The 25,858-nt window shown below is 67.2% G+C and overlaps 2 protein-coding genes across 2 annotated transcripts; both read left to right on the top strand.

The window, feature by feature from the left end:
• Positions 1-250: 250 nt before the first annotated feature.
• LOC140904545 (complement C2) lies at positions 251-13,357 on the top strand. Its single transcript, XM_073326942.2, has 18 exons — positions 251-638; positions 1,098-1,331; positions 1,516-1,701; positions 1,834-2,007; positions 2,266-2,388; positions 2,677-2,813; positions 3,596-3,737; positions 4,774-4,920; positions 5,088-5,177; positions 6,355-6,495; positions 6,844-6,935; positions 7,992-8,103; positions 9,209-9,356; positions 9,557-9,633; positions 9,897-9,988; positions 11,744-11,885; positions 12,923-12,972; positions 13,109-13,357. Exons 1-18 carry the CDS (start codon positions 593-595, stop codon positions 13,292-13,294), a joined length of 2,319 nt encoding a protein of 772 aa, XP_073183043.1. The 5' UTR covers positions 251-592; the 3' UTR covers positions 13,295-13,357.
• Positions 13,358-15,186: 1,829 nt separating this feature from the next.
• On the top strand, positions 15,187-25,853 carry CFB (complement factor B). The gene is made up of 18 exons (XM_073326925.2): positions 15,187-15,235; positions 15,644-15,859; positions 16,366-16,551; positions 16,862-17,035; positions 17,152-17,247; positions 17,605-17,741; positions 18,253-18,391; positions 18,758-18,910; positions 20,735-20,836; positions 21,224-21,361; positions 22,544-22,641; positions 23,011-23,128; positions 23,776-23,929; positions 24,002-24,081; positions 24,493-24,593; positions 24,825-24,957; positions 25,272-25,321; positions 25,557-25,853. The coding sequence occupies exons 1-18, from the start codon at positions 15,187-15,189 to the stop codon at positions 25,704-25,706; spliced, it is 2,274 nt and encodes a 757-aa protein (XP_073183026.2). The 3' UTR covers positions 25,707-25,853.
• Positions 25,854-25,858: the final 5 nt, after the last annotated feature.

The following is a 25,858-nucleotide window of genomic DNA, read 5'->3' as shown; positions in this document are numbered from 1 at the left end:
TGGTGGTTAGAGCAGACGGGGGGGGGCCCGGACTCCTGGGTTCTCTCCCGGCAGGGGCGGGGAGTAGAGTGTGGTGGTTAGAGCAGACGGGGGGGGGCCCGGACTCCTGGGTTCTCTCCCGGCAGGGGCGGGGAGTAGAGTGTGGTGGTTAGAGCAGACGGGGGGGGGCCCGGACTCCTGGGTTCTCTCCCGGCAGGGGCGGGGAGTAGAGTGTGGTGGTTAGAGCAGACGGGGGGGGGCCCAAACTCCTGGGTTCTCTCCCGGCGGGGGCGGGGCCGCGGGGCTGGCTCGGGGCTCACTAATCCTGTACCCATTAACCGGGGATCCGGGAAATGAGCCCTTGTTTGTGCAGCCCCGTGCGTGTCACGAAAACAAACAGACCCTGACCCTGGGGGCCGCAAGGCCAGACCCCCGCCCCTTCTCCCTCGGGAACGCTGCCAGCCCTGAGCAGAGGGGCGGGGGGGGCAAGAGCCCAGCCCTTTCGCCTGGAGAGGGAGGGGCCTGAGGCTGGGCCTGGCCCCACAGGGGAGGGTCCCCATAGGAGAGCAGCCGGGGCCAGGAGCAGGTGCGCGGGTCCCCCCCAGGAACCACCATGGCCCCCTCCCTCTGCGCTCTCCTCCTGCTCGCCCTCCACCCAGGTACGGGGGGGGGGGTGCAGAGCCCACCAGGGATGGGGCGGGCGAGGGATGGGGAGGGAGTTTGAGGGGGGGTCGAACTCAGGGGGGGGGGTGGGACTGAAACATCCTCCCCGCACTCCTTCACTGGGCCTGTTTCTCGTTCCCCTTTTCCTGTCCCCCCATCCTGCTGCCCATCCCGCCCTCTCTCCTCCCGTCTTCTGCCTCCATCCCTCTTCCTGCCTTTTCCCCCTCTCGCAAGCCGCCTCGTTCTGTCTTTCTCTCATTCCCCTGTTCGTTCTGTTCTTTCTTTCTCTCCCCCCCTTACCAGTCTCTCCTTCCTTCTCTCTCTCTTTCGTTTTTTCTCATTCCCTTTTTCTTTCCTTCCCTCTGTCTCGTCTCTGTTCTTTTTTTCTCTCTCCCTTTTCCTCCAAATCTCTCTCTCTCCTCCCTTGGTCCCTGCGTGTTCCCCGTCTCCCCCAGGTGCCTGGGCGCAGCCCCCCGAGGAGGCAGCGCCCTCCTGTGGCCAGGACGTGGCCATCCGCAATGGCACATTCGCCCTGTCGGACGGGTACCGCCGGGGCAGCGTGCTCACCTACTCCTGCCCCCCGGGCTTCTACCCCTACCCCCTGGGCAGCCGCCTCTGCCAGGACAACGGGCGCTGGACCACGCTCCGTACCCCGAGAGGCTCCGTCTCCACCAAGCCGCTCTGCAGAGGTACGGGGTGCCCGGACACCGGGGTTCTCTGGAAGGGGAGTGGGGGCTGGCGTTTAGCGCGGGATGGGGTTGGGAGCCTATCCCCAGCTCTCGGAGGGGAGTGGGGTCGAGTGGGCTGGAGGGGTGGGGGGCCAGGAGCCAGGACTCCTGGGTTCTCTCCACTCAGGTTCCATTCTGGTTTCAGAGATCCGCTGCCCGGCGCAGCTGGCGTTTGAGAACGGCTCGTTCCAGCCGCGCCGGGCATCCTACCCCGTGGGCAGCGTCCTGACCTTCGAGTGCCTGGACGGGTACACGCTGCGGGGGCCAGCCCAGCGCATCTGCCAGGGGAACGGGCACTGGGATGGGGGCACCCCCGCCTGCGACGATGGAGGTGAGGACCCCCATATCCCCTGTATCCCCCAAGAACCCCCATGTCCCCAGGGGGCTCAGGGGTGGAGGTGGGTCCTGGGGGGTCGGAAACTGAGGGATTCAGGGGGCCGTTCTCACCTCTCTCTCCCCCCAGCTGAGCACTGCCCCAACCCCGGGGTGCCAGCGGGGACGACGAAGAGTGGCAGCCGGTACCGGCTGGGCGAGCGGGTCTCCTACCGCTGCCAGCCAGGGCTGTCTCTGGTGGGCTCTGCCCAGCGCATCTGCACGGAGGCCGGGGAGTGGTCGGGGGCCGAGCCCAGCTGCAGAGGTGAGTGATTCCCCGCCACCCCATCCCTTCCCTCCTCCCCTCCCCCCCATCCGTGGCCCAGGGCTCCCCCTTCTGGCCCTCTACCCCCTCCAGGTTCTCTCATCCCTGCAGCTCCTTCACCCCGCTCCGCAACTCCCCACCATCTGCCCAGGATCTCCCTCCCCTTCCCTCCTTGACCCTCTGTCTCCCCCACACCTCCGGCGCCGTGCTCCGTGCTGCCTGGCTAATGGGGGCCCCGCTTCCCCCCTGCCCGCACAGCCCCTTTCTCCTACGACCGGGTGGAGGACGTCGGGGCCGAGTTCGGAGCCTCCTTCTCCAACGTCTTGGGCTTGGCCAGCTCCTCGGCCTCCTCCAGCCTCAACACCTCCATCCTAAAGACACGTGAGTCTGCCTGGGAGTGTGGGGGGGGGCAGGCACTGGGGAGTCTGGGGGGGATTCTGAGGGGGTGGGGACCAGGGGGAGAGGGTGGTCTCTGCGGGGCGAAGAGGATGTGGCAGGGGTGGGAGCCCAAGAGATGGGGGTAACTCATGGGGTAGCAAGAGGCAGTGGGGGAGGAGGGAATTGAGGGAGTAGGGGTTGGTACTACGTGGTGTAAGGGAGGTGGTGCGCACGGGGGGGATCCCCCTCCCCAGGATGGTGCAAATAACCCCTCCCGGTTCCCCTGCCCAGCAACGTTCCTGGGCCGCAGGCTCATTCTTAGCGACGACAGCTTCCTTAACGTCTACCTGCTGGTGGACTCCTCGAAGAGTGTCAACAAAGAAAGCTTCCAGATCTTCAAGGAATGGGTGGAGAACATTGTGGACCGGGTGAGTCCGGGGTAGGGGTGGCAGCTCCGCTGTCAGGAACTATGTCCCAGCATTGGTTCTAAGCACCTCAACACCAGCCATGGCTGCTGCGGTTTTTCTAGGGGTCTCTACAATGGTTCTGGGCGCCTCAATGTCCATTGTGGATGCTGCAAGTTCTGGGTACTTGTATGTCAGCTCAAAGGTTCTTCACTGCCAGACATGGGTGACACAAGTTCTATGCACATGCCTGCTGGTTCTAGGTACGTCAACGCCAGCCATGGACGCTGCTTGTTCTCGGGGCTTGTGCGCAGGCGGTACATGCCGCAGGCCAGCCATGAATGCTACAGTCTCTAGATGCCTGCATGCCTGTTCTCAGTATCTCGGTGGTAGCCATGAGCACTGCAGATTGTAGCTTCTCACACATCAAATCTAGGTATTCCAGTGCCAACAATGAGTGCTACAAGTTGTAGGTGCCTCTCCCCCGTTCTAGGAATCTCACTGCCTTATATGGCTGCTGCAAGTTCCAGGTGCTCATAGGCTGAGTCTACCTACAGTGACAGCTTATGGGCATTGCAAGTTCTAGGTGCCGCCACCTTGGTTCTAGGTTATTCAATACCAGCCACATGTGCTGCAAATTCTAGGTGTCTCAGTTTTGGTTTTAAATGCCTCAGCACCTGCTCTGGGCCCCTCAGCACTGGGTCTAGGTCTCTCTCATTGCCAGAGCTCACTTTCCTGTTCTTTCTCATACGCTGTCCTCCTCTTCCTCTGTTTCCTGTTCCCTCCCTATCTCTCACCCGTTCCAGATTGCCAGCTTTGAAGTAGCGTCCAGCTTTGCTGTGATCTCCTACGCCACCAAACCCAAGAAAATTGTTGCCATTTATGATCCTGAAGCTGCTGAAGCAGATGAAGTTATCAAAAAGACAAAGACGGGGATGAATTTTCAAGGTTTTGCATGCTTCCTCTTCGTGTGGCCTCCCTAATGCATGGGGGTCTCGCGCTTTCAATACCACCCACGACCCGTATTAGGTGCCGCAGGACCCTGGGTATTACCTGGGTTCTAGATGCCTCAACACCTACCTTCAGACTGGGAGATGGATGCTGGTGGTCTCATCAAGCCAGTAATAAACCATCATTAGGGTTTCTAAAAATAATAGAATGTAATTTGCTAACTCAGAAAGCATTGCACCCACCATGAACTAACTCTATTATGGATCTTACTGTGACAGATAAAGAGGAATTGATCACTGGACTGGAAGTCAGTGGTTGCCTAGAGACCAGTGGTCATGACCTTGTTGCATTCAATATGAGCAAACAGAGACGGTCCCAGCCAGAAATATACATATTTAGTGCTTCAAGAGAACTAATTTCCCCAAACTAAGGAAATGCGAGTGGGACTGAGTGGGAGGAAATGTTAAGTTCTAGGTGCCTCAATACCAGCCCTTAATCTCACGAGAATTTTAGTTGCCTTAGCACTAGTCCTGGGCGCTGTTGGTTCTTGATGACTTAGCACCACGTGTGGGCACTATGCTTCTAGGCACCTCAACCCCATTATTGGTTCTAGACGCCTCAACACAAGTCCTGGGTATTCTAGGTTCCAGGAGCTTCAATAGCTGCATCTCCTTTAGGGCTCTAGATGCATCAACACCAGCAGAGCCAACCCATGCCTGCTGATGGGGGTGGGCAGAGCGAGGGCAGCTGGCTTCAGCAGTGTTACTGAGCAGGTTCAGTCCATGTGAGCATGCTCAGTCCAAGCGAAGCAGCAAATCTGTGGGGGAGGAAGGAACGTGCTCGCACATGCCCCCTCACGCATCACCTCTGAAATTGAGCTCTAGATTCCACTGCCTCTAGATAGATCTATTCCAGCTATTGTCATTACTGGTTCTAGGCTCCCCCACATGAGTTTCAGATGCTTCACTATATCCTGGGTTCTAGGTGCCTTAACACCAGTTCTAGGTATATGGGGTATTTTATCCTTTTGCAGATCATGGCAACGGGACTGGGACCAACATCCGAGCGGCGCTGCTGGAGGTGTATAACATGATCCTGTTCCAGAAGGAAACCTTCAACCGGGCGGGCAAGCCGGATGCGTGGAAGAAAATCCGGCATGCCATCATTGTGCTGACAGATGGTGAGGAGCAACTGTTCCATTCTTTGGGGGCCAGGGAAAGGGTTATCTGACCCCACCTTCAGTGGGTGTAGGTCAAGCTTCCCAACTGCATAGCCCATTGTCAATGTGCCCCTGTCTTGGGGGAAGGGAATGGGTCATATCTCCTAACCCATAGGATGTTGTTTCAGGCAAATACAACATGGGAGGATCTCCCAAGGATGCGGTTGTCAAGATAGAAGATGTCCTAGAGATCAAGCCAGACAGGAAAGACTACCTAGGTGAGTCTGCCAACACACTTGGGTCCATTCCACATGCCAGTGATGGTTGCAGTCCTTCACTGATGTGATCTACCTGTTCTAGGTGTCTCCATGCCGGTTCTAGGTGCTTCATTACTTGGCTGTGGCTACAGTTCCAGGATCTTGGCACTTCCAATTCTAGATTTGTCAATATCTTCCTTGGCGCTGCAATACCAGGATCTGGTGCTTCAGCACCCATCCTAAGCAGCTCAGTAGCTTACCACCAAGTTATTTGTACTGCTGGTTCTAGGTACCACTACATTTGTTCTATTTTCCTGAGACCAGACCTGGTTATGAAATGAGTTTTCTTCCCACAAAAAAGTTTTGATGAAAGCAACAAAGGCTTTTATTAAGAATTTTTTTCAGGCGTTTCTGGGTGTTTTTCAAATTTTGCCATTTTTTTTCAGTTTTAACTGAAAATAGATAGTGCCTGCTGAAAATTTTTGCCCAAAAAGGTCATTTTTCTTTGTTCAGGGGGAGGGACGTTCCACACTTAAACTTTTGAGTTGCTCAATTTGCTACCAAGTTTTCTGTTTTCTTGATTCTAGGTGCCAGTTATAGGTATGAATAATAATAATTCAATTTTATTTATATGCTACAATGTCCAAATTCCTCTGTGCACCCTATTCCTCACTACCCAATTCCTTCTACTGTGGGTTCTACGTACCTCAACACTGGTTCTAGGCATTATTAGGTCCTAGATGGTCCTAGGTCCTTGGTTTGTCAGAAGCTGGGAATGAGCAACAAGGGATGGCTCACTTGATGATTACCAGTTCTGTTCATTCCCTTTGAAGCACCTGGCATTGGGCACTGTCAGAAGACCAGATACTGGGCTAGCTGGACCTTTGGTCTGACCAAGTATGGCCTTTCTTATGCCCTAGTAATAAGTTTTAGGCACTGTGCCAATTCTAGGCACCACAGTACCCATCCTAGTGCCTTGCTGCTGGGCTATTTACACTGTTTGTTCTAGGTGCCTCAACACCATTTCTAAGCACGGCTGGGTTCCAAAATGCCCTAATAACTGGTTCTGGGCACACTGCTGGTTGTAGACGCCACACGACCAGGGACAGGGCTCTCCAGTGACTTTCCATCCTCAACACCAGCTCCAAACCCTTCCGATTCTCGCTGCCCTCATGCAGTTCCTTGACTTGCCTCCTAGATGTCTATGCCTTTGGGATTGGGACGCTGGAGGTGGACTGGGATGGCCTTAATGAGATCGCTTCTAAGAAGGAAGGGGAGAGGCACGCCTTCAAGATGGACTCAAGCCAGGATCTCAAGGCTGCGTTCGAGGATGTCCTGGGTACGTAGGGGCCAACCCATGCGACGGGTGCAGCGTCCCCCAGTCACAGCGAGGGGGCCTCGTCTTTGCAGGCTGTCTAGTCAAGCTGCCAAGGAGGAGGACTGGGGTGTCATGTCTCCCTGTTTGGAACTGGGTGGGGGCGTCTCTCCCAGAGGGGAACCAAGCCGGGGCGGGGGGGTCTCTTCCCATGGGGCACCAGTCTGAGGGAGCAGGGGCTCTGCTGGGACTATGGGGCCATGTGGGCTTGGGGATCTTCCAGGACAGTGACCCTAGGATGTGGAGGACACACAGAGGGATGTGGCAAGCAGTGACCCCGAGGACTAACCCTCTTCCCCCGACATGGCATAGACCCAAAAAACATCCACGATCTCTGCGGGCTAGGAAACGATTCGCTGAGTGCCACGTCCCAGCAGCGGAACCCCTGGCACGTTGTCATCAAGGTGGGTCTGTCTGCTGAGCCCTCTTCGGGGGACCGCTGTCCCGTTCCCTCCCTCCCTGGGGCTGGGACCGCTGTCCCGGACACCTGGGTCCCGTTCCCTCCTTCCCTCCCTGCGGGCTGGGACCGCTGTCCTGTTGTGGAGTCCCCAGGCGAGGCTCTGGAACTCCTTCCTACGAAGCCGGGCAGGACTCTGAGGAAGTCCCCTCTCTGGGAGCAGCCTGTCTGCAGGACACACAGCTCACCCGGCTTCCACCTTCCTGGGTCTGACCTCGGAGCATTCAGCCTCCTCTGCCCCTCCGTGCGCTTCCCACAGCGAGTCCCCCCAGGCGGGGTCCTGGGGAAGCCAGAGGGTCCTGCCCCCCAACTCCGCAGTCAGACGTGACTCTCAGCCAGCCAGTAAAACAGAGGGTTTATTAGACGACAGGAACATGGTCTAACACAGAGCTTGCAGGTGCAGAGAACAGGACCCCTCAGCTGGGTCCATTTTGGGGGCAGTGAGCCAGACAACCACGTCTGCACTTCACTCCATGTCCCAGCCAGCCCCAAACTGAAACTCCCTCCAGCCCAGCCCTGCTCTGGGCTTTGTCCCTTTCCTGGGCCAGGAGGTCACCTGATCCCTTTGTTCTCCAACCCTTCAGCTCTCGCCTTGCAGGGGGGAAGGACCCAGGCCATCAGTTGCCAGGAAACAGGGTGTTGGCCATTTATGTCCCCTGGCCCTTTGCTCTGCAACAATGACACCCCCTTATCCCACCCCCTAGAGACTTAAGAGATGCCTAGGGGAAACTGAGGCACCCCTACAGCATTCAGAGGAAACATTAAGAACAGTCCCACTTTGTCACACCTGTTCCCTCCCTCCCCGAGGGCTGGGACCACTGTCCCAGACACCTGGGTCCCGTTCCCTCCCTCCCTGCAGGCTGGGACTGCTGTCCTGGATGCCTGGGTCCTTTTTCCTCCCTCCCCGGGGGCTGTGAGCACTGCTGGTCCCCCTAGCAGTGTTGGGAGAGGAGGCATTCCTCCCACAGCCCCTCCCTGCATTGGCCCCTCTCCCTGTCCGTAGGGGACGACAGGCGCGTCGTGCCGGGGGTCCCTGGTTTCTGACTCGTGGGTCCTGACGGCCGCACACTGCTTCAACCAGGTGACAGACACGTCCCTCTGGAGGGTAAAAGTGGGTAAGGGACCCTGCACAGCACTCGGCCCTTGGAACCCAGGAGTCCTGGCTCCCAGCCCTCCTCTCTAACCCACCTGGCCCCACTCCGCTCCCAGAGCTGGGAGAGAATCCAGGCGTCCTGGCTCCCAGCGCTCTAACCACTAGCCTCTTTCCCGGCACGCGCCCGCTGGCAGAGTCGCCTCCGGCACGGGTCTCCCCTTGGCCCTTTTCCCCCTGTCCCGCAGCACGCAACCTTTTCTCAGCTCTGACCCGAGCGCTTCGTTCCCCTCGCCGCGCCCCCGCCCGGCCCCTGGGCAATGGCTTGTGAAAGCCCAGCCTGGCGCCTCGGCTCGCCCAGGTCCCGCTGACGGGCAGGAGAACGGCCTCATGGGCCGACAAGGGGAATGAACAGAGCAGGGCAATGAGCGAGTGAGCCGTCCTGCCGGCCAGTCCCAGCCTCTGGCAGTCCGAGGGCTGGGAACTTGGGCCACGGGGCGGCGTCCCTGCCCATCCCGGCTCGTAGCCACCCACAGACCCATCCTCCAGGAGCTTTGGCCTTACAGCACCCTCCAGCAGTGAGTTCCACAGGTTGTTGGCATGCTGGGCGACGCCTTGTGTGGATTTGGAGCCCGCTGCCTGGTCACTTCTTCGCCTGCCCCCTGGTTCCGGCGTTCCGGGAAGGGGTGAATAACGCTCCCCTGGTCCCACTCTCCAGCCGGCCCGGTTCACAGCCCCTCAGTCATCTCTTTCCCAAGCTGAACGGGCCCAGGTGCACGGACCAGCCCCTGAATCAGTTCTGTTCCCTTCTCTGCCCCCTTCGCTTTCCTGAGGGGGCGCCCGGAGCTGTGGGCAGGGTCCGGGGGGGCGGCTGGCGGCAGCTGTTTGGACTCGTGGCCGAGTCAGACCCACCCCACGTACCCCGACGCACTCCCTGTTGCGGGCACCGTCCCCCCAGGGCCCCAGGAGACCAGGCAGGGGGGAAGTCCCTGGGTACAGACTCGAACCCAGCCCCCAGTCTGCTGCCAGCCCCATGTCCCGAGGAGGAGCGTCCAGGGTGGGGGCCCGTCCCCGGGCTGTGAGGGGCGGCCGTGGGGCTGGGCCAGGGCTGAGGCTGTGTCTCGGGGCAGGGACGGTGGAGATCCCCATCCAGAGCAGGATCGATCACCCGAGCTACAACGTCACGGCCAAGGCCGGCCAGGGCATCCCAGAATACTACGACTACGACGTGTCCCTGATCAGACTGCAGAAGGCCGTGCAGTTCTCGGGGCAGGTCAGGTGAGCGCCCCCTCCTGGGGAGAGAGGGCGGGGAGCGGAGCCGGGGCCGGGGCCCTCTAGGGGGCGCCGGCTCCCATCTGCCCCCCAGGGCAGGGACTGGCTGGCTCAGGGGGGCGGGGAATGGGGCAGGGGTCTGTCCCCTCTAGGGGGCGCCGGTCCTGATCTGGCCCCAGCTCAGCGCCCGTCTCTCTCCTCCCCAGACCCATCTGCCTGCCCTGCACGAAGCGAGCGAACCGAGCTCTGAAGATGCCCCAGGGGACGACGTGCAAGGATCACGGTGCGTGCGACGTCCCAGGGGCCACGCCCGCCCCTTGCTGGGGGGCACACGATCGCCCCGTGCGTCCCTCGAGGCTGGCGGACCAGGGAGCGTCTCGCGGCACCGGGCTCCGCGGGCAGGGGCAGGAGGGCGTGGGGGGCGCCGCTCCAGGCTGTGGGCAGAGGCGGCCGGCTCGGGGGGCAGGGCTGAGGGCGTGGGGGGGCCCCTGCTGCCCTTCCAGGGAACCCAGGCGTCCTGCCCTGACCTGGCTGTCTGCCCTGCAGAGCTGGAGCTGCTGGGCCTGGAGCGGGTCCCCGCCCACTTCGTCTCCCTGAGCAGCGAGAGGTTAAACGTGCAAATCAAGACCAACAAGTCGGTAGGTGGGTCCCTCTGCCCCCCCCAGGGTTCCTGCCCCATCTGGGGGGGATTTGCAGCAGGGGAGAAACTGGGGGGGCTGACGGGGTGTCCCCCCCACCCCGATCTCTGCTGAGCTGTCTCTCACACAGTCTCTCTCGCACACCGCCACACACGGTCTCCCTCGCACCCCCCCCACCACACACACCCTGGTCTCCCTTACACACATCCTGACACACACACACACTTGTCACTCTCGGCGCGGTGACCTCCCCCGGGGAGACCAGGCCGCAGGCTGCGGGGGTTGTGCTGGGCCGAGCCCGGGCCGGAGGGTTGGGCTGCTCCGTGCGATCGGCGTCCGTCCCTCGGCAGCCCGGCTCGGTCTGTGCGGGGCGAGCTCGGCCCCGGCCCGGCTGCCGCAGTGATCCCCGGCCAGCCCCTGCCGGAGCGTCAGCCGGGCCGGGGCTCACCGGAGCCGCGCGGGTCTCACCACGGCAGCCGCACGCAGAACCGCGGACACGGGGCCGGCCCGCCCGCTCATTCTCACACAAGATTTTTAGGCGTCAGCAAAATGCCATCAAATCTGAACGAACCAGAGCGCGGTTCCCAGGCGGGCCAAAGAGCGAGGCTGGAGGTCAACAGCAGCGCGTCCCACACATGCGAGCGGGCGGCAGAAACCTGACGTCCTCGGACAAATCCGTCCCCCGCGCCGTGCCGGAGAAACCCCGACGTCCTCGGACAGACCCGTCCCCCGGGCCCCGCCGGAGAAACCCCGACGTCCTCGGACAGACCCGTCCCCCGGGCCCCGCCGGAGAAACCCCGACGTCCTCGGACAGACCCGTCCCCCGGGCCCCGCCGGAGAAACCCCGACGTCCTCGGACAGATCCGTCGTCCCCCGGGCCCCGCCGGAGAAACCCCGACGTCCTCGGACAGATCCGTCGTCCCCCGCGCCCCGCCGGAGAAACCCCGACGTCCTCGGACAGACCCGTCGTCCCCCGCGCCCCGCCGGAGAAACCCCGACGTCCTCGGACAGACCCGTCGTCCCCCGCGCCCCGCCGGAGAAACCCCGACGTCCTCGGACAGACCCGTCGTCCCCCGCGCCCCGCCGGAGAAACCCCGACGTCCTCGGACAGACCCGTCGTCCCCCGCGCCCCGCCGGAGAAACCCCGACGTCCTCGGACAGACCCGTCGTCCCCCGCGCCCCGCCGGAGAAACCCCGACGTCCTCGGACAGACCCGTCGTCCCCCGCGCCCCGCCGGAGAAACCCCGACGTCCTCGGACAGACCCGTCGTCCCCCGCGCCCCGCCGGAGAAACCCCGACGTCCTCGGACAGACCCGTCGTCCCCCGCGCCGGAGAGCCCCCTGAATCGCGCCCGGCACGGAGCAGCAGAGAGGGGTTTAGGGGGGTGAAGAGGACGGGCTGACCGGAGGCGGGTAACGGCAGCTACAGGACGTGGCTTAGAAACCGATTTGATCCCGTTGTTGAGCTCCAGAAGCCGGGCAGGGGAGTCGGGCCGCAGCAGCTCCCCGCCGGTCTCACCGTGCGCTGGGCCGTTCGTGGGGGGCAGGGGATCTCCTCTTTCCCCAGCACCAAGACCCCCGGCTCCGGCCAGCTAATTCCTGAATTGTCCACAAAACACCTCACGGCTTCGGAGCCCCTCGAATCACGGTTACGAGCTGGGAGAGAACCCAGGAGTCCCGGACCCCCCCCCCCGCCCGAGCTGGGAGAGAACCCAGGAGTCCTGGCGCCCAGCTAAGCCCTGGTTCTCGCCCCCAGCGCCCTTCGTGCATTGCGGGTGCCATCCAGCGTGACATGATCTACGCCAACGTGTCACACGTGTCCCAGGTGGTGACCGACCGGTTCCTCTGCTCCGGGCAGGAGGCCAGCGGCGGCTCAGAGGAGGCCTCTACCTGCAAAGGTGACATGGGACCTGTCCCCTCTGGGGGGCGCCGGCTCCCCCCGGCCCCAGGGCAGGGACTGGCTGGCTCAGGGGGGCGGGGAATGGGGCAGGGGCCTGTCCCCTCTAGGGGGCGCCGGCTCCCCCCGGCCCCAGGGCAGGGACTGGCTGGCTCAGGGGGGCGGGGAATGGGGCACGGGCCTGTCCCCTCTGGGGGGCGCCGGCTCCCCCAGGGCAGGGACTGGCTGGCTCAGGGGGGCGGGGAATGGGGCAGGGGCCTGTCCCCTCTAGGGGGCGCCGGCTCCCCCCGGCCCCAGGGCAGGGACTGGCTGGCTCAGGGGGGCGGGGAATGGGGCACGGGCCTGTCCCCTCTGGGGGGCGCCGGCTCCCCCAGGGCAGGGACTGGCTGGCTCAGGGGGGCGGGGAATGGGGCAGGGGCCTGTCCCCTCTAGGGGGCGCCGGCTCCCCCCGGCCCCAGGGCAGGGACTGGCTGGCTCAGGGGGGCGGGGAATGGGGCACGGGCCTGTCCCCTCTGGGGGGCGCCGGCTCCCCCCGGCCCCAGGGCAGGGACTGGCTGGCTCAGGGGGGCGGGGAATGGGGCAGGGGCCTGTCCCCTCTGGGGGGCGCCGGCTCCCCCCGGCCCCAGGGCAGGGACTGGCTGGCTCAGGGGGGCGGGGAATGGGGCAGGGGCCTGTCCCCTCTGGGGGGCGCCGGCTCCCCCCGGCCCCAGGGCAGGGACTGGCTGGCTCAGGGGGGCGGGGAATGGGGCAGGGGCCTGTCCCCTCTGGGGGGCGCCGGCTCCCCCCGGCCCCAGGGCAGGGACTGGCTGGCTCAGGGGGGCGGGGAATGGGGCAGGGGCCTGTCCCCTCTGGGGGGCGCCGGCTCCCCCCGGCCCCAGGGCAGGGAGTGGCTGGCTCAGGGGGGCGGGGAACGGGGCAGGGGCCTGTCCACTCTGGGGGGCGCCGGCTTCCTCCGGCCCCAGGGCAGGGCCTGGTGGGCTCAGGGGGCAGGGAACAGGGTCTGTCCCCTGTGGGTCTGAGTTCTGGTTTCCCCCACAGGTGAATCTGGCGGGGGGTTGTTCCTGGAGAAGAAGAAGAGGTATTTCCAGGTTGGTAAGCCCCTCCCCCTGGCTTTCTTGCCCGGACGCCTGGGTCCCATCCTCTCTGTCCCCGGGGCTGGGAGCTGTGCAGGTGGGGGGAGTTGTCCCAGATGCCTGGGTCCCATCCCCGTGTCTGTCTCCCCAGGTGGGCGTGGTGAGCTGGGGCACCTACAACCCGTGCCTGCTGAGGCCGAAGAAGAACGAGGAGGTGACCAGGAGGCTACCCCCCCGGGGCCACGTCCCCCGCGACTTCTACGTCAGCCTCTTCAGGGTGCAGGACTGGCTGCTCCGGCACCTGGGGGGCAAGGACAGAGAGACCTTTATCCCCTAGCGGGGACCCCCCGCTGCCCCCCACGGCCTGCGCCTGCCCCCACAATAACAGAGTGTTTGCTAACTGGGGTCTCTGTCTGGTTTGTGCCCCCCGCCTTTTTCCTGCCCCGGCCTCCAGCGCTGCGAGCTTCCCTATGGCAGTGCCCCCGGCCGCACATCCCCCCAGCGCTGCGAGCTTCCCCATGGCAGTGCCCCCGGCCGCACATCCCCCCAGCACTGCGAGCTTCCCCATGGCAGTGCCCTCAGCTGGGCATCTCCCAGCGTTGTGAATTTCCACATGGCAGTACCCCTGGCTGTGTACCCTAGGGCTGTGAACTTCCCCACAGCAGTGCCCCCAGCCGTGCTCCTGTGACGAAGTGGGAATGTTTTAATGTTTTCTCTGAATACTGTGTGGGTGCCTCAGTTTCCCCTAGGCATTTCCTAAGTCTCTAGGTGGTGCGACAAGGGGGTGGGATGGTGTCTGCACCGAGACTGGCCGACACCCCGTCTCCTGGCCGCTGATGGCCTGGGCCCCTCCCCGGCAAGGTGCCAGCTGAAGGGGCTGGAGAACGGAGAGATCAGGTGGCCTCCTGGCCCGGGAAAGACAAAGGCCGGAGGAGGGGGGGGAGAGTTTCAGTGTGGAGCTGGCTGGGGAAACGCGGGGGGGGGCGGCTGCAGGGGAAAGCCCGGGGCTGGGGGGGAAGGCCCAGGGCTGGGGGGGGAAGGCCCAGCACCGGGGTCCAGGCTCCCCCACAACATGGACCCGGCTGAGGGGTCCTGTTCTCTGCACCTGGACCATGTTCCTGTCGTCTAATAAACCTTCTGTTTCGCCGGCTGGATGAGAGTCCTGGGGAATCGCAGGAAATGGGGGGTGCAGGGCCCTGACTCCCCCACCCTCTGTGACAGCACCCTAGGGCTGTGAGCTTCCGCACAGCAGTGCCTCTTGCCAGGCAACCCAGGTTTGTGAGCTTCCCCATGGCAGTGCCCCTGATTGGGCACCCCAGCACTGTGAGCTTCCTCACAGCAGTGCCCCTGGCCAGGGCTGCGAGCTTCCCCCTGGCAGTGCCCCCAGTCGGGCACCCCCCCCAGTGCTGTGAGCTTCTCCACAGCAGTGCCCTCTTATCTCATTCCCTTCTCCAGGGGTCTGACTCCCCTCCCCAGGCAGGCAGGCCCAGGACAGGGGTGAACGGGTGGTTCTCAGCCAGACTGGGGGCAGGGAGTGGAAGGGGGAGGGCGCTGGGGGCCGTGACCCCCCTGTATACAAATACAGACCTTGGACTTGGGCCCCCCATGTGCTTGCTGCGTGTCTGGGGTGGGATTGGAGTGGGAGGCTGGGAGCCAGGACTCCTGGGTTCTCTTCTCACCCTCCTTTACCCGACCGAAGCTGCCAGTTCTTAGGAAAGGCAGTGGGTGCCCCCCCCGCCCGCGGTTTGGCCCCGGGCCAGGGGCAGCTGGCGGCCGGTGCAGGAAAGCGGAAGTTTATTTAGGGAGGGGAATAATTCGGGAGGGGAATTAATGGGGGGGGGGCATTTCCCAAAAGTCAGCTGGCCAGTTGGGCTGGGGGGGAAGGGATCCCCCCGCCTCCATGTGCCCCCACCCTTGATCCCCCTCCTGATGCTGGCTCATTCCCCGCCCCCCCCCCCCCCCGCCAATTCCCCTCAGACCGCCCCCCCCCCCCCGTCATTTCCCAGACACGCTACAGGGCAGGTTTCGCAAGGGGCAGCGGGAACTGGCAGAGACAGACCCCCCCCCGCCCCCCAGGTCCCCCTCAACCCCCTCCCTCCGCCACTTGCCCCCACAACCCCTCCCCCTCCCTCCGAGCACCTGCCCCAGAGCCGCCCCCCAGCCCCGCCCCAGGGCAGCGGGGCTCGGCCAGACCCGGCTCCGCTCAGCCCCGCACGGACGCACGAAGCGATGGGACCCGCAGCCCCACTGCTCGCCTGGCTCATGGCGCTGAGCCTCGGTGGGTCCCCCCGCCCCCCAACTGCCCCCCCGGCAGCCCCACAACCCGGCCCTCAACTCAGCCCCTTAACCAGGCTCCTTAGCGCAGCCAGCCCCACGCAGGGGCCTCCCCAGCCCAGCCCCCCAACCCAGCCAGCCCCTCCCAGCTCAGGGCCCCCAGCCTGGCTGGACCCCCCTGCCAGCCAGTCCCGCCCCCCACCCCGGGACTCGGTCAGAAAGGGGGATAATTGGGGTCGGTCCGACACATATTGCCCCTGCCCGGCAGGTGGGTTTTTATGGGTCCCACGCAAATGGCCGGGCGCCCCCTGGCTGGACGGGGGGGATATTTGGGGGGGCCCCACACCAATGGCCGGGCGCGGGGGGGGTCCCTGGCTTTGCCCTGACACTCTGGTGTCCCACCCCACCCCAGGCACGGCCGCCAGCGACGCCCCGAGCTGCGACCCCCAGGCGGCGCCGATCGTGGGGGGCTCGGCCAAGCTGCAGCGGGAGGGGCAGGTGCTGGTCTACCAGTGCCCCGAGGGGCAGTTCCCCTACCCCACGCCGGTCCGCCAGTGCCGCGCCGACAGCCGCTGGAGCCCCCTGAGAGCCCGCGACGGCCGCCCCTTCGCCAAGGCCGAGTGCAGAGGTGCGGGGCCAGGGGAGGCTGGGGGCCATGGGGGGGGCCTGGGAGCTGGGGGGGGTTGGGGGCCGGGGGGGTGTCCGGGAGCCGGGGGGGGTTCGGATCCCGTGCGGAGGCGAGGGGCCGTGGGGGGTGTCCGGGGGCCGGGGAGGGGCTGGGAGCTGGGGGGGGGTTCGGATGCCGGGGGAGGCGGGGGGGGGGTTCGGATGTCGGGGGAGGCGGGAGGCCGGGGGGGTGTCCGGGTGCCGGGGGGGGTTCGGGTGCCGGAGGAGGCGGGGGGCCGGGGGAGATGTCCGGATGCCGGGGGGTGTCTGGGAGCCGGGGGGGGGTTCGGATGCCGGGGGAGGCGGGGAGCCGGGGGGGGGTTCGGATGCCGCGGGAGGCGGGGGGGTGTCTGGGAGGCGGGGGGGGGTCCGGGTGCCGGGGGAGGCCGGGGGGGGTCCGGGTGCGGGGGGGGGGTCCGGGTGCCGGGGGGGGGGGTCCCGGGACAGACCGCCCCCCTGTCCCCGCAGCGATCCAGTGCCTGGGCCCGCTGGAGTTCGACAACGGGCACTTCCACCCGCGCCAGCCCCGCTACAACATCAGCCAGACTCTGACCTTCGAGTGCTTCGAGGGGTACACGCTGCGCGGGCCCCCCGTCCGCACCTGCCTGCCCAACGGGAAGTGGAGCCGCGGGACGGCCATCTGCGACGACGGAGGTGAGGGGGGAGCCGCGTGCTCGGGCAGGCCCCGACCTGGGCCAACGCGCCCCGACAGGGGTCCACACGGGCGAGCACGCCCCAAGCCAGGCTGACGCTCCCGGACACGCCCCGACAGGGGTCCACACGGGCGAGCACGCCCCAAGCCAGGCTGACGCTCCCGGACACGCCCCGACACGGGCCCACACGCCCCGACACGGCTTGGCACGGGCCGACACCCCCCAGCTGGGGCCCACACCCCCGACACGGGTTGACACGGGCCCACACCCCCCAGCAGGGGCTGACATGCTGACACCCCCTCTCCCCGCAGAGGGCCAGTGCCCGGATCCCGGCATCCCCATCGGGGCGATGAAGGACGGGCAGCAGTACCGGGTGGAGGATCGGGTCCGGTACCGGTGCGCCCGGGGGCTCGTCATGTTCGGGTCCAAAGAACGGACCTGCCAGGAGTCCGGAGCCTGGAGCGGGACAGAACCGCAGTGTCGAGGTGATGAGATGGGGGGAACGGGGGAGGGGGCGGCGTGGGGGGGAACGGGGGAGGGGGCGGTGTGGGGGAGTGACCCCCAGTTTCTCAGCCCCCCCCATTTCTTCCTGCCCCCCCAGACCCGTCCACCTACGACACCCCCGAGGAAGTGGCCTCCACGTTCATCGCCTCCCTCTCGGAGACCGTGGAGGTGGCCGATCCGAACCGGTCCACCTGTGAGTCACGTGTGGGGGGGGGGTTCAGGGGGGGGGAGGCCGGGGAGCTGAGGGAGGATCACAGTTTGAGGGGGGAGGGCAGCCTGCTGGAGTTGGGGGATCACAGGCCGGGGGGCAGGAATAGGGAGTTTGTTGTGCGGGGGGGGGGTCAGGATGGGCATGGGGGGGGCAGCTGGGGGGCCGTGGCTGAGAGGCCTGCCTGGTTGCTGGGGGAGGGGGCGGGAAGCCCTGCCGGGGGGTGTGGGGGTGTGGGGGGGCTCTGCCAGGGGGCGTGGGGGTGCAGCAGGGGGGCATCCGGCTGGGGTGCGTGGGAGGGCGGAGGGGGGTCCGGCCGGCGCTGACCTCCCGCCCCCCCAGCGGAGAACGTGAAGCGCAAGATCCGGATCGAGGCCGGCGGGTCCATGAACATTTACCTGGTGCTGGACGCCTCCGACAGCGTGGGGGAGGGCAACTTCTCCCTCGCCCGCGACGCCCTGGTCCAGCTCATCGAGAAGGTGGGGACCCGCCCCCCAAACCCCGGCACCCCCCAAATCCCCTGGGAACCCCAACCTCCTGCCCCCCAAAAAAACACCTCGGGCACCCCAAAGTCCCCAGCCCCCCAAAAGCTCAGCACCTCAGGCCCCCCCACCTTCACCAGCCACCCAAAGCCCCCAGCAGCCTGGGCAGCCCCTAAGCCCCCCAATATCCCCAACGCCAGCACCCGTGGGGCCTTCCAGCTCCCCCCATACCCGCCACCCTCCCTGGCCACCCCCCACAGACCTCACAATCCCCAGCCCCCCAGGACCTCCACAAGCCCAGGGGCTTGGGGGCCCCCAACTGCCCCTGCACACCCGCTCCCCACACCCCAACTCTGTGCACCCCCCGCAACCAGACCCTTAGCCCCAACCCCAGGGTGCCCCATAACTGAGCCCCTCACCCGGGGGGGGGCAGCAAGACACCTGCCCCGTGCCCAATGGGTGCCCCCGCGGCCCCCCCCCGCCCTGACGCTCGCCCCCCCCCCCGCAGATCTCCAGCTACGGGGTCTTTCCCCGCTACGGGGTCCTGACCTTCGCCACCGACCCCCACATCGTGGTCAGCACCTTGGACCCCCAGAGCAGCGACGCCGACTGGGTCAGCACCAAGCTGGGGGAGCTGAAATACGACAGTGAGTCGGGGGGGCGGGGGCTCGGGGGGGGCTGCAGGGGGCTGGGGGCTCCGTGGGGTCACTGTGGGGGGGCTGCAGGCGGCTCGGTGGGGGTCTTGGGGGGACATGGGGGCAGGGGCTCTTGGGGGGTCACTGCAGGTGCTGTGGGGAGCTCCGTGGGGGTCACTGTGGGGGGGCTGCAGGCGGCTCGGTGGGGGTCTTGGGGGGACATGGGGGCAGGGGCTCTTGGGGGGGTCACTGCAGGTGCTGTGGGGGGCTCCGTGGGGGTCACTGTGGGGGGGCTGCAGGCGGCTCGGGGGGGGACGCGGGGGCTCGGGGGGTGGCCGCGGGGGGCCCGGCCGCCCTGACCCCCCCGCGCCCCCCCAGGCCACAAGCTGCGGAGCGGCACCAACACGCGGGCCGCGCTCCAGGCCGTGCTCAACATGGTGATCCAGCAGGAGCAGGACGAGCTGCGGCGCGGCCACAAGGTGGCGCCCGTCGCCAACTCCACCCGCCACGTGCTGATCCTCATGACGGACGGTGAGACCCCGAACCCCCGAACCCCGAACCCCCAAACCCCCGAACCCCCAAACCCCGAACCCCCAAACCCCTGTACCCCTGAACACCCCCGTACCCCAACTCCACCCGCCACGTGCTGATCCTCATGACGGACGGTGAGACCCCGAACCCCCGAACCCCCGAACCCCCAAACCCCGAACCCCCAAACCCCTGTACCCCTGAACACCCCCGTACCCCAACTCCACCCGCCACGTGCTGATCCTCATGATGGACGGTGAGACCCCAAACCCCAAAACCCCCAAACCCCCGAACCCCCAAACCCCTGTACCCCTGAACACCCCCGTACCCCAACTCCACCCGCCACGTGCTGATCCTCATGATGGACGGTGAGACCCCAAACCCCCAAACCCCCAAACCCCTGTACCCCTGAACACCCCCGTACCCCAACTCCACCCGCCACGTGCTGATCCTCATGATGGACGGTGAGACCCCAAACCCCCAAACCCCCAAACCCCCGAACCCCCAAACCCCTGTACCCCTGAACACCCCCGTACCCCAACTCCACCCGCCACGTGCTGATCCTCATGATGGACGGTGAGACCCCAAACCCCCAAACCCCCAAACCCCTGTACCCCTGAACACCCCCGTACCCCAACTCCACCCGCCACGTGCTGATCCTCATGACGGACGGTGAGACCCCGAACCCCCAGAACCCCCAAACCCCCGAACCCCAAAACCCCTGTACCGCTGAACACCCCCGTACCCCAACTCCACCCGCCACGTGCTGATCCTCATGACGGACGGTGAGACCCCGAACCCCCGAACCCCCCAACCCCCTGCACCCCTGAACACCCCCGTACCCCAACTCCACCCGCCACGTGCTGATCCTCATGACGGACGGTGAGACTCCGAACCCCCGAACCCCCCGAACCCCAAAACCCCCTGCACCCCCCCGTACCCCAACTCCACCCGCCACGTGCTGATCCTCGTGACGGACGGTGAGACCCCAAACCCCCCCGAACCCCCTGTACCCCTGAACACCCCCGTACCCCAACTCCACCCGCCACGTGCTGATCCTCATGACGGACGGTGAGACCCCGAACCCCCGAACCCCCCAACCCCCTGCACCCCTGAACACCCCCGTACCCCAACTCCACCCGCCACGTGCTGATCCTCATGACGGACGGTGAGACTCCGAACCCCCGAACCCCCCGAACCCCAAAACCCCCTGCACCCCCCCGTACCCCAACTCCACCCGCCACGTGCTGATCCTCGTGACGGACGGTGAGACCCCAAACCCCCCCGAACCCCCTGTACCCCTGAACACCCCCGTACCCCAACTCCACCCGCCACGTGCTGATCCTCATGACGGACGGTGAGACCCCGAACCCCCGAACCCCCAAACCCCCGGTACCCCTGAACACCCCCGTACCCCAACTCCACCTGCCACGTGCTGATCCTCATGATGGACGGTGAGACCCCCCAACTCCCCCTGTACCCCAAACCTCCCTGTACCCCCATACCCCAAACCCTCCTGTACCCCTGAACTCCCCATACCCCAACTCCACCTGCCACGTGCTGATCCTCATGACAGACGGTGAGACCCCCAACCCCTCTGTATCCCCAAACCCCTCTGGGCCCTGAACCCCCCAGAGCCCCTGTACCCCCGAACACCTCTAGAGTTCCCTATGCCCTGCCCAGCCCCACTGAAGCCCCAACCCCCCTATCCCCCGAAGCTCCCTGGCTCCAGGCAGCCCCTCAGCCTCTGGACCAGAGCCCCCCACCCCTCCCACAGCCCCCACCGGTGCCCAACCCCCTCCCCCCTCACTCTCCTCTTCCCCCCAGGGAACACCAACATGGGGGGCTCCCCGGTGCCGGTGGTGGGGCAGATCCGGGAGCTTCTGAGCATTGGCTGGGACAGCCGCAACCCCCGCGAGGACTACCTGGGTGAGGGAGGCCCGGGCCTGGGGGGGCCGCAGGAGTGGGGCAGACCATTGAGGGTCCATGAGGGGCTGCGAAGGGGAGATCCATAGGGCTGGGGTCAATGTGGGGCTCCACCGGGGAGGAGGTCCATAGGGGTTGGGTCGGGATGCGGGTCTGTGGAGGGCTCTGGGGGGGGGGAAGTCCATGGGGGTGGGGAGATCCATGGGGGAGAGACATGGGGTCGGCAAGAGGGGTCCATGGGGGACTCTGGTGGGAGGTCCATGTGGGTGGGGAGGGCCATAGGGGAGGGATGTGAGGTTGGTGAGGGGCTCTGGGGGGGCTCCATGGGGGGGAGGGCCGGCGGGGGGGTTCCATGGGGTCTCCACCAGCCCAGCTCACCCCCCCACACAGATATCTACGTGTTCGGGATCGGGGCCCTGGTGAACCAGGTGAACATCGCGGAGCTGGCCTCCAAGAAGGACCACGAGACTCACGTCTTCCACATGCGGGACATCGAGGACCTGCAGAAGGCCTTCCACGACATGATCGGTACGCCGGGACCCCCGGCATCCGGCTCCCCGGCCCCCTCTGCCCCGGGACCCCCGGCGTCCGGCTCCCCGGCCCCCTCTGCCCTGGGACCCCCGGCGTCCGGCTCCCCGGCCCCCTCTCTCCCATCTCCCGGGACCCCCAGCGTCCGGCTCCCCGGCCCCCTCTGCCCCGGGACCCCCGGCGTCCGGCTCCCCGGCCCCCTCTGCCCCGGGACCCCCGGCGTCCGGCTCCCCGGCCCCCTCTCTCCCATCTCCCGGGACCCCCAGCGTCCGGCTCCCCGGCCCCCTCTGCCCCGGGACCCCCGGCGTCCGGCTCCCCGGCCCCCTCTCTCCCATCTCCCGGGACCCCCAGCGTCCGGCTCCCCGGCCCCCTCTGCCCCGGGACCCCCAGCGTCCGGCTCCCCAGCCCCCTCTGCCCCGGGACCCCCCGGCGTCCGGCTCCCCGGCCCCCTCTCTCCCATCTCCCGGGACCCCCAGCGTCCGGCTCCCCGGCCCCCTCTGCCCCGGGACCCCCGGCGTCCGGCTCCCCGGCCCCCTCTCTCCCATCTCCCGGGACCCCCGGCGTCCGGCTCCCCGGCCCCCTCTGCCCCGGGACCCCCGGCGTCCGGCTCCCCGGCCCCCTCTCTCTCATATCCCGGGACGTCCGGCTCCCCGGCCCTCTCTGCCCCGGGACCCCCGGCATCCGGCTCCCTGGCCCCCTCTGCCCCGGGACCCCCGGCGTCCGGCTCCCCGGCCCCCTCTCTCGGGACCCCCAGCATCCGGCTCCCCGGCCCCCTCTGTCCCAGGATCCCCGGCGTCCGGCTCCCTGGCCCCCTCTCTCTCATATCCCGGGACGTCCGGCTCCCCGGCCCCTTCTGCCCCGGGACCCCTGGCGACCATCTCCCCGGCCCCCTCTCTCCCATCTCCCGGGACCCCCGGCGTCCGGCTCCCTGGCCCCCTCTGTCCCGGGACCCCCGGCGACCAGCTCCCCAGCCCCCTCTCTCCCATCTCCCGGGACCCCCGGCGACCAGCTCCCCAGCCCCCTCTCTCCCATCTCCCGGGACCCCCGGCGTCCGGCTCCCAGCCCCCCACCCCCTCTGGGAACCCCGGCATCAGGCACCTCATCCCCGCTCTGGGCACTAGACCCCACTCCCCACCCCGGGCTGGGAGAGAACCCAGGCGTCCTGACCCCGTCTCCCCCCAGACGAGAGCGAGACGCTGAGCATGTGCGGGCTGGGCTGGGAGTTCGAGAAGGCCGAGGACCACCAGAAAAACCCCTGGCACGTCAGCATCAAAATCGCCGTGAGTGGGGGGGTCGTGTGGGGTGCTGGGTGGGGGGGCGTGTGGGGCATGTGGGGGTGGGGCACAGGGGTGCTGGGTGGGGGGGCGTGTGGGCCTCGAAGCTCTGGGGGAAGAGGGAGCTGGAGGCGAAGGGGGTGGGCTGGGAAGGTCACCGGGGGAGGGGGGGTTATGGGGGGCCGGGGGTTGGGGTAATGGGGCACCAGCTGGGTGGGGGAGCCGCCCTCTCATGCCGGGGTCCCTGAGTCAGGCTGCGCCCACTACCCGGCTGCTGGGCCCCCCCACGGGATCCCGGCTTCGGCCCCCCCCGCCCCCGGGGCCGGTCTCCCCCCATGCCCCCCCGGCGGCACCCTCACCCCCCTCCCTCCGCAGCGCCCCGGGAAGGGGCTGGAGTCCTGCAAGGGGGCCCTGGTCTCCGAGTACTTCGTCCTCACGGCCGCCCACTGCTTCAACATCGACGACCGGGCCCACTGGATCACCGTGGACATGGGTGAGCCGGACGCCTGGGTTCTCCCCTGGCTCGGGGAGGGGTGCGAGCTGGGGACGGAGCCGGACGCCTGGGTTCTCCCCTGGCTCGGGGAGGGGTGCGAGCTGGGGACGGAGCCGGACGCCTGGGTTCTCCCCTGGCTCGGGGAGGGGTGCGAGCTGGGGACGGAGCCGGACGCCTGGCTTCTCCCCTGGCTCGGGGAGGGGTGCGAGCTGGGGACGGAGCCGGACGCCTGGCTTCTCCCCTGGCTCGGGGACGGGGGCGGGAGTGCGAGCTGGGGACGGAGCCGGACGCCTGGGTTCTCCCCTGGCTCGGGGAGGGGTGCGAGCTGGGGACGGAGCCGGACGCCTGGCTTCTCCCCTGGCTCGGGGACGGGGGCGGGAGTGCGAGCTGGGGACGGAGCCGGACGCCTGGGTTCTCCCCTGGCTCGGGGAGGGGTGCGAGCTGGGGACGGAGCCGGACGCCTGGGTTCTCCCCTGGCTCGGGGAGGGGTGCGAGCTGGGGACGGAGCCGGACGCCTGGCTTCTCCCCTGGCTCGGGGACGGGGGCGGGAGTGCGAGCTGGGGACGGAGCCGGACGCCTGGGTTCTCCCCTGGCTCGGGGAGGGGTGCGAGCTGGGGACGGAGCCGGACGCCTGGGTTCTCCCCCAGGGAAGGCGACCTCGGTGAACAGGGTGGCCGGACTCTGGAGTCACCCCCAGTACAACATCGGGAAGCTCAAGGGGGCCGGGATCCCCGAGTTCTACGACTACGACGTGGCCCTGCTGAAACTCACCCAGAAGGTCAAGTTCTCCTTCGACTCCCGGTGAGTGGGGGTCCGGGGCCCCTCCCCTGCCGGCCCCCCAGCCACCCGCTGACCCTCTGCTGCCCCCCACAGGCCCATCTGCCTGCCCTGCACGGAGGGCACCACCCGCGCCCTGCGCAAAGCCCACCCGCAGACCACCTGCAACGACCACAGTAAGAGAGGCCCCCCCGCGGCCCCCCCAGTGCCCCTCGCTCCCCGCCCCGCAGCCTCCTGCCCCCCCGGTGCCCCTCACTCCCGCCCGCGGCCCCCGCCCCCCCCGGGGCCCCTTGCTCCCACCCTGCGGCCCCCCCGGGGCCCCTCGCTCCCGCCCCGTGGCCTCCTGCCACCCGGTGCCCCTCGTGCCAGCCCCGCGGCCCCCCAGGGCCCCTCGCGCCCGCCCCGCGGCCCCTTGCTCCCGCCCTGCGGCCCCCTGCCCCCACCCCCAGAGCTGCCGGTGCCCCTCACTCCTGCCCCGCAGCCCCCTGCTGGTGCCCCTCATTCCCAAGCTGCAGCCCCCTGCCCCCCCAGCGCCGCGGGTGCCCCTCCCTCTGGCCCCGCAGCCCTGAGTCTCGCTGGGCCCCTAGAGCGGCTGCTGCTGACGGTGGGCGAGATCCCGGCGCTCTTCGTGCACGAGGACAGGAAGAAGCTGGAGCGGAAACACGTGAACATCAAGAACGGTGTCAAGGTGAGGGACCCCGGCGTCCGGGACGGGTGGGAGCGGGCGCCCGAGAGGGGACAGGCCCCCTGCCTCGCCCCCCCCAGCCGGGCTGGCCCCTGCAGGCCGGGGGAGCTGCGGGGCGGGCTCAGTGGGGTGCCCTATGCCAGGCGGGGGGCGCCCCCGGGGGTGTCTCGGGGCGGTGGGAGCCCCCGGGGGCGTGGGGGGGCCCCGCGGTGCTGAGCCTCCCTCTGCCCCCAGAGATCAGCCTGCGAAGCCGACGCGAAGAAGGCGCCGATCTACGTCAACGTGACGGACGTGAAGCAGGTGGTGACGCCCCGATTCCTCTGCACCGGGGGGATCGACCCCGTCGTAGACCCCAACACCTGCAAGGGTGAGCGCTGCCCCCCGGGGGGGATCCCCCAGGGGCCCCCGAATCTCCCCCACTCAGCCCCCGGCTCCCCACTGGCCCCAGGTTGGGATTCCCCCCAGGGGCCCCCTGGATCCTCACAGCCCCCCCACCCTGGGCTTCCCCCAGAGCCCCCAAATCTCCCCCAGCCACCCCCCAGATCCTCACATCCCCCCCGGGCTAGGATCCCTCCAGCCCCAACTGTCAACCCCTGGCCAGCAGCAGGGATCCCCCAGCTCCCGGCCACGACCTCCCCGCTCCCCCCCCAGCTCCCTCTAACCATCTTCTTCCTCCCGCAGGCGACTCTGGAGGCCCCCTCATCATCCCCAAGGGCAAACGCTTCTTCCAGGTGAGAGCTGCCCCCCATCCCTGCCCCGGGGGAGCCGGCGCCCCCTGGAGGGGACAGGCCCCACCCCTCTGAGCCAGCCAGTCCCCGCCCTGGGGCCGGGTGGGAGCGACCACCCCCTAGACGGACAGGCCCCCCCTTCTCAGTCCTTGCCTTCTGCCAATCAGGGGAGCTGTCCCTGGGGTTCTGGTGGGTCCTACACAAATGGCCGCCCCTGACTGCCCCCTTCCCTCCCCAGGTGGGCGTGATCAGCTGGGGGGTGTTCGACGTCTGCAAGCAGCCCAAGCGCAAGGCCCCGGCCTACGCCCGCGACTTCCACCTGAACCTCTTCACCGTGCTGCCCTGGCTGCGGGAGAAGCTGGCCGAGGAGGGGCTGGGCTTCATCTGAGGGGGGCCGGGGGGACCCCAGCCTATCCCCAGCCCCCAGCCGCCGGCTGCCCCTCATGGAGGGACAGGAGCCCCCCCCCACGTCCCTGTAAATAAAGGTTCGGTTCCCAGCCCCTGCTGGATGGCCCGGCTGGGAGGCCCATGAAAAGAGAG

The sequence above is a fragment of the Lepidochelys kempii genome, chromosome 14 (genome assembly GCF_965140285.1).
Source record: "Lepidochelys kempii isolate rLepKem1 chromosome 14, rLepKem1.hap1, whole genome shotgun sequence".
Lineage (NCBI taxonomy): Eukaryota > Metazoa > Chordata > Testudines > Cheloniidae > Lepidochelys > Lepidochelys kempii.
Note: the sequence above shows the minus strand (reverse complement) of the source record. Positions and strands in the feature narration are given on the sequence as shown.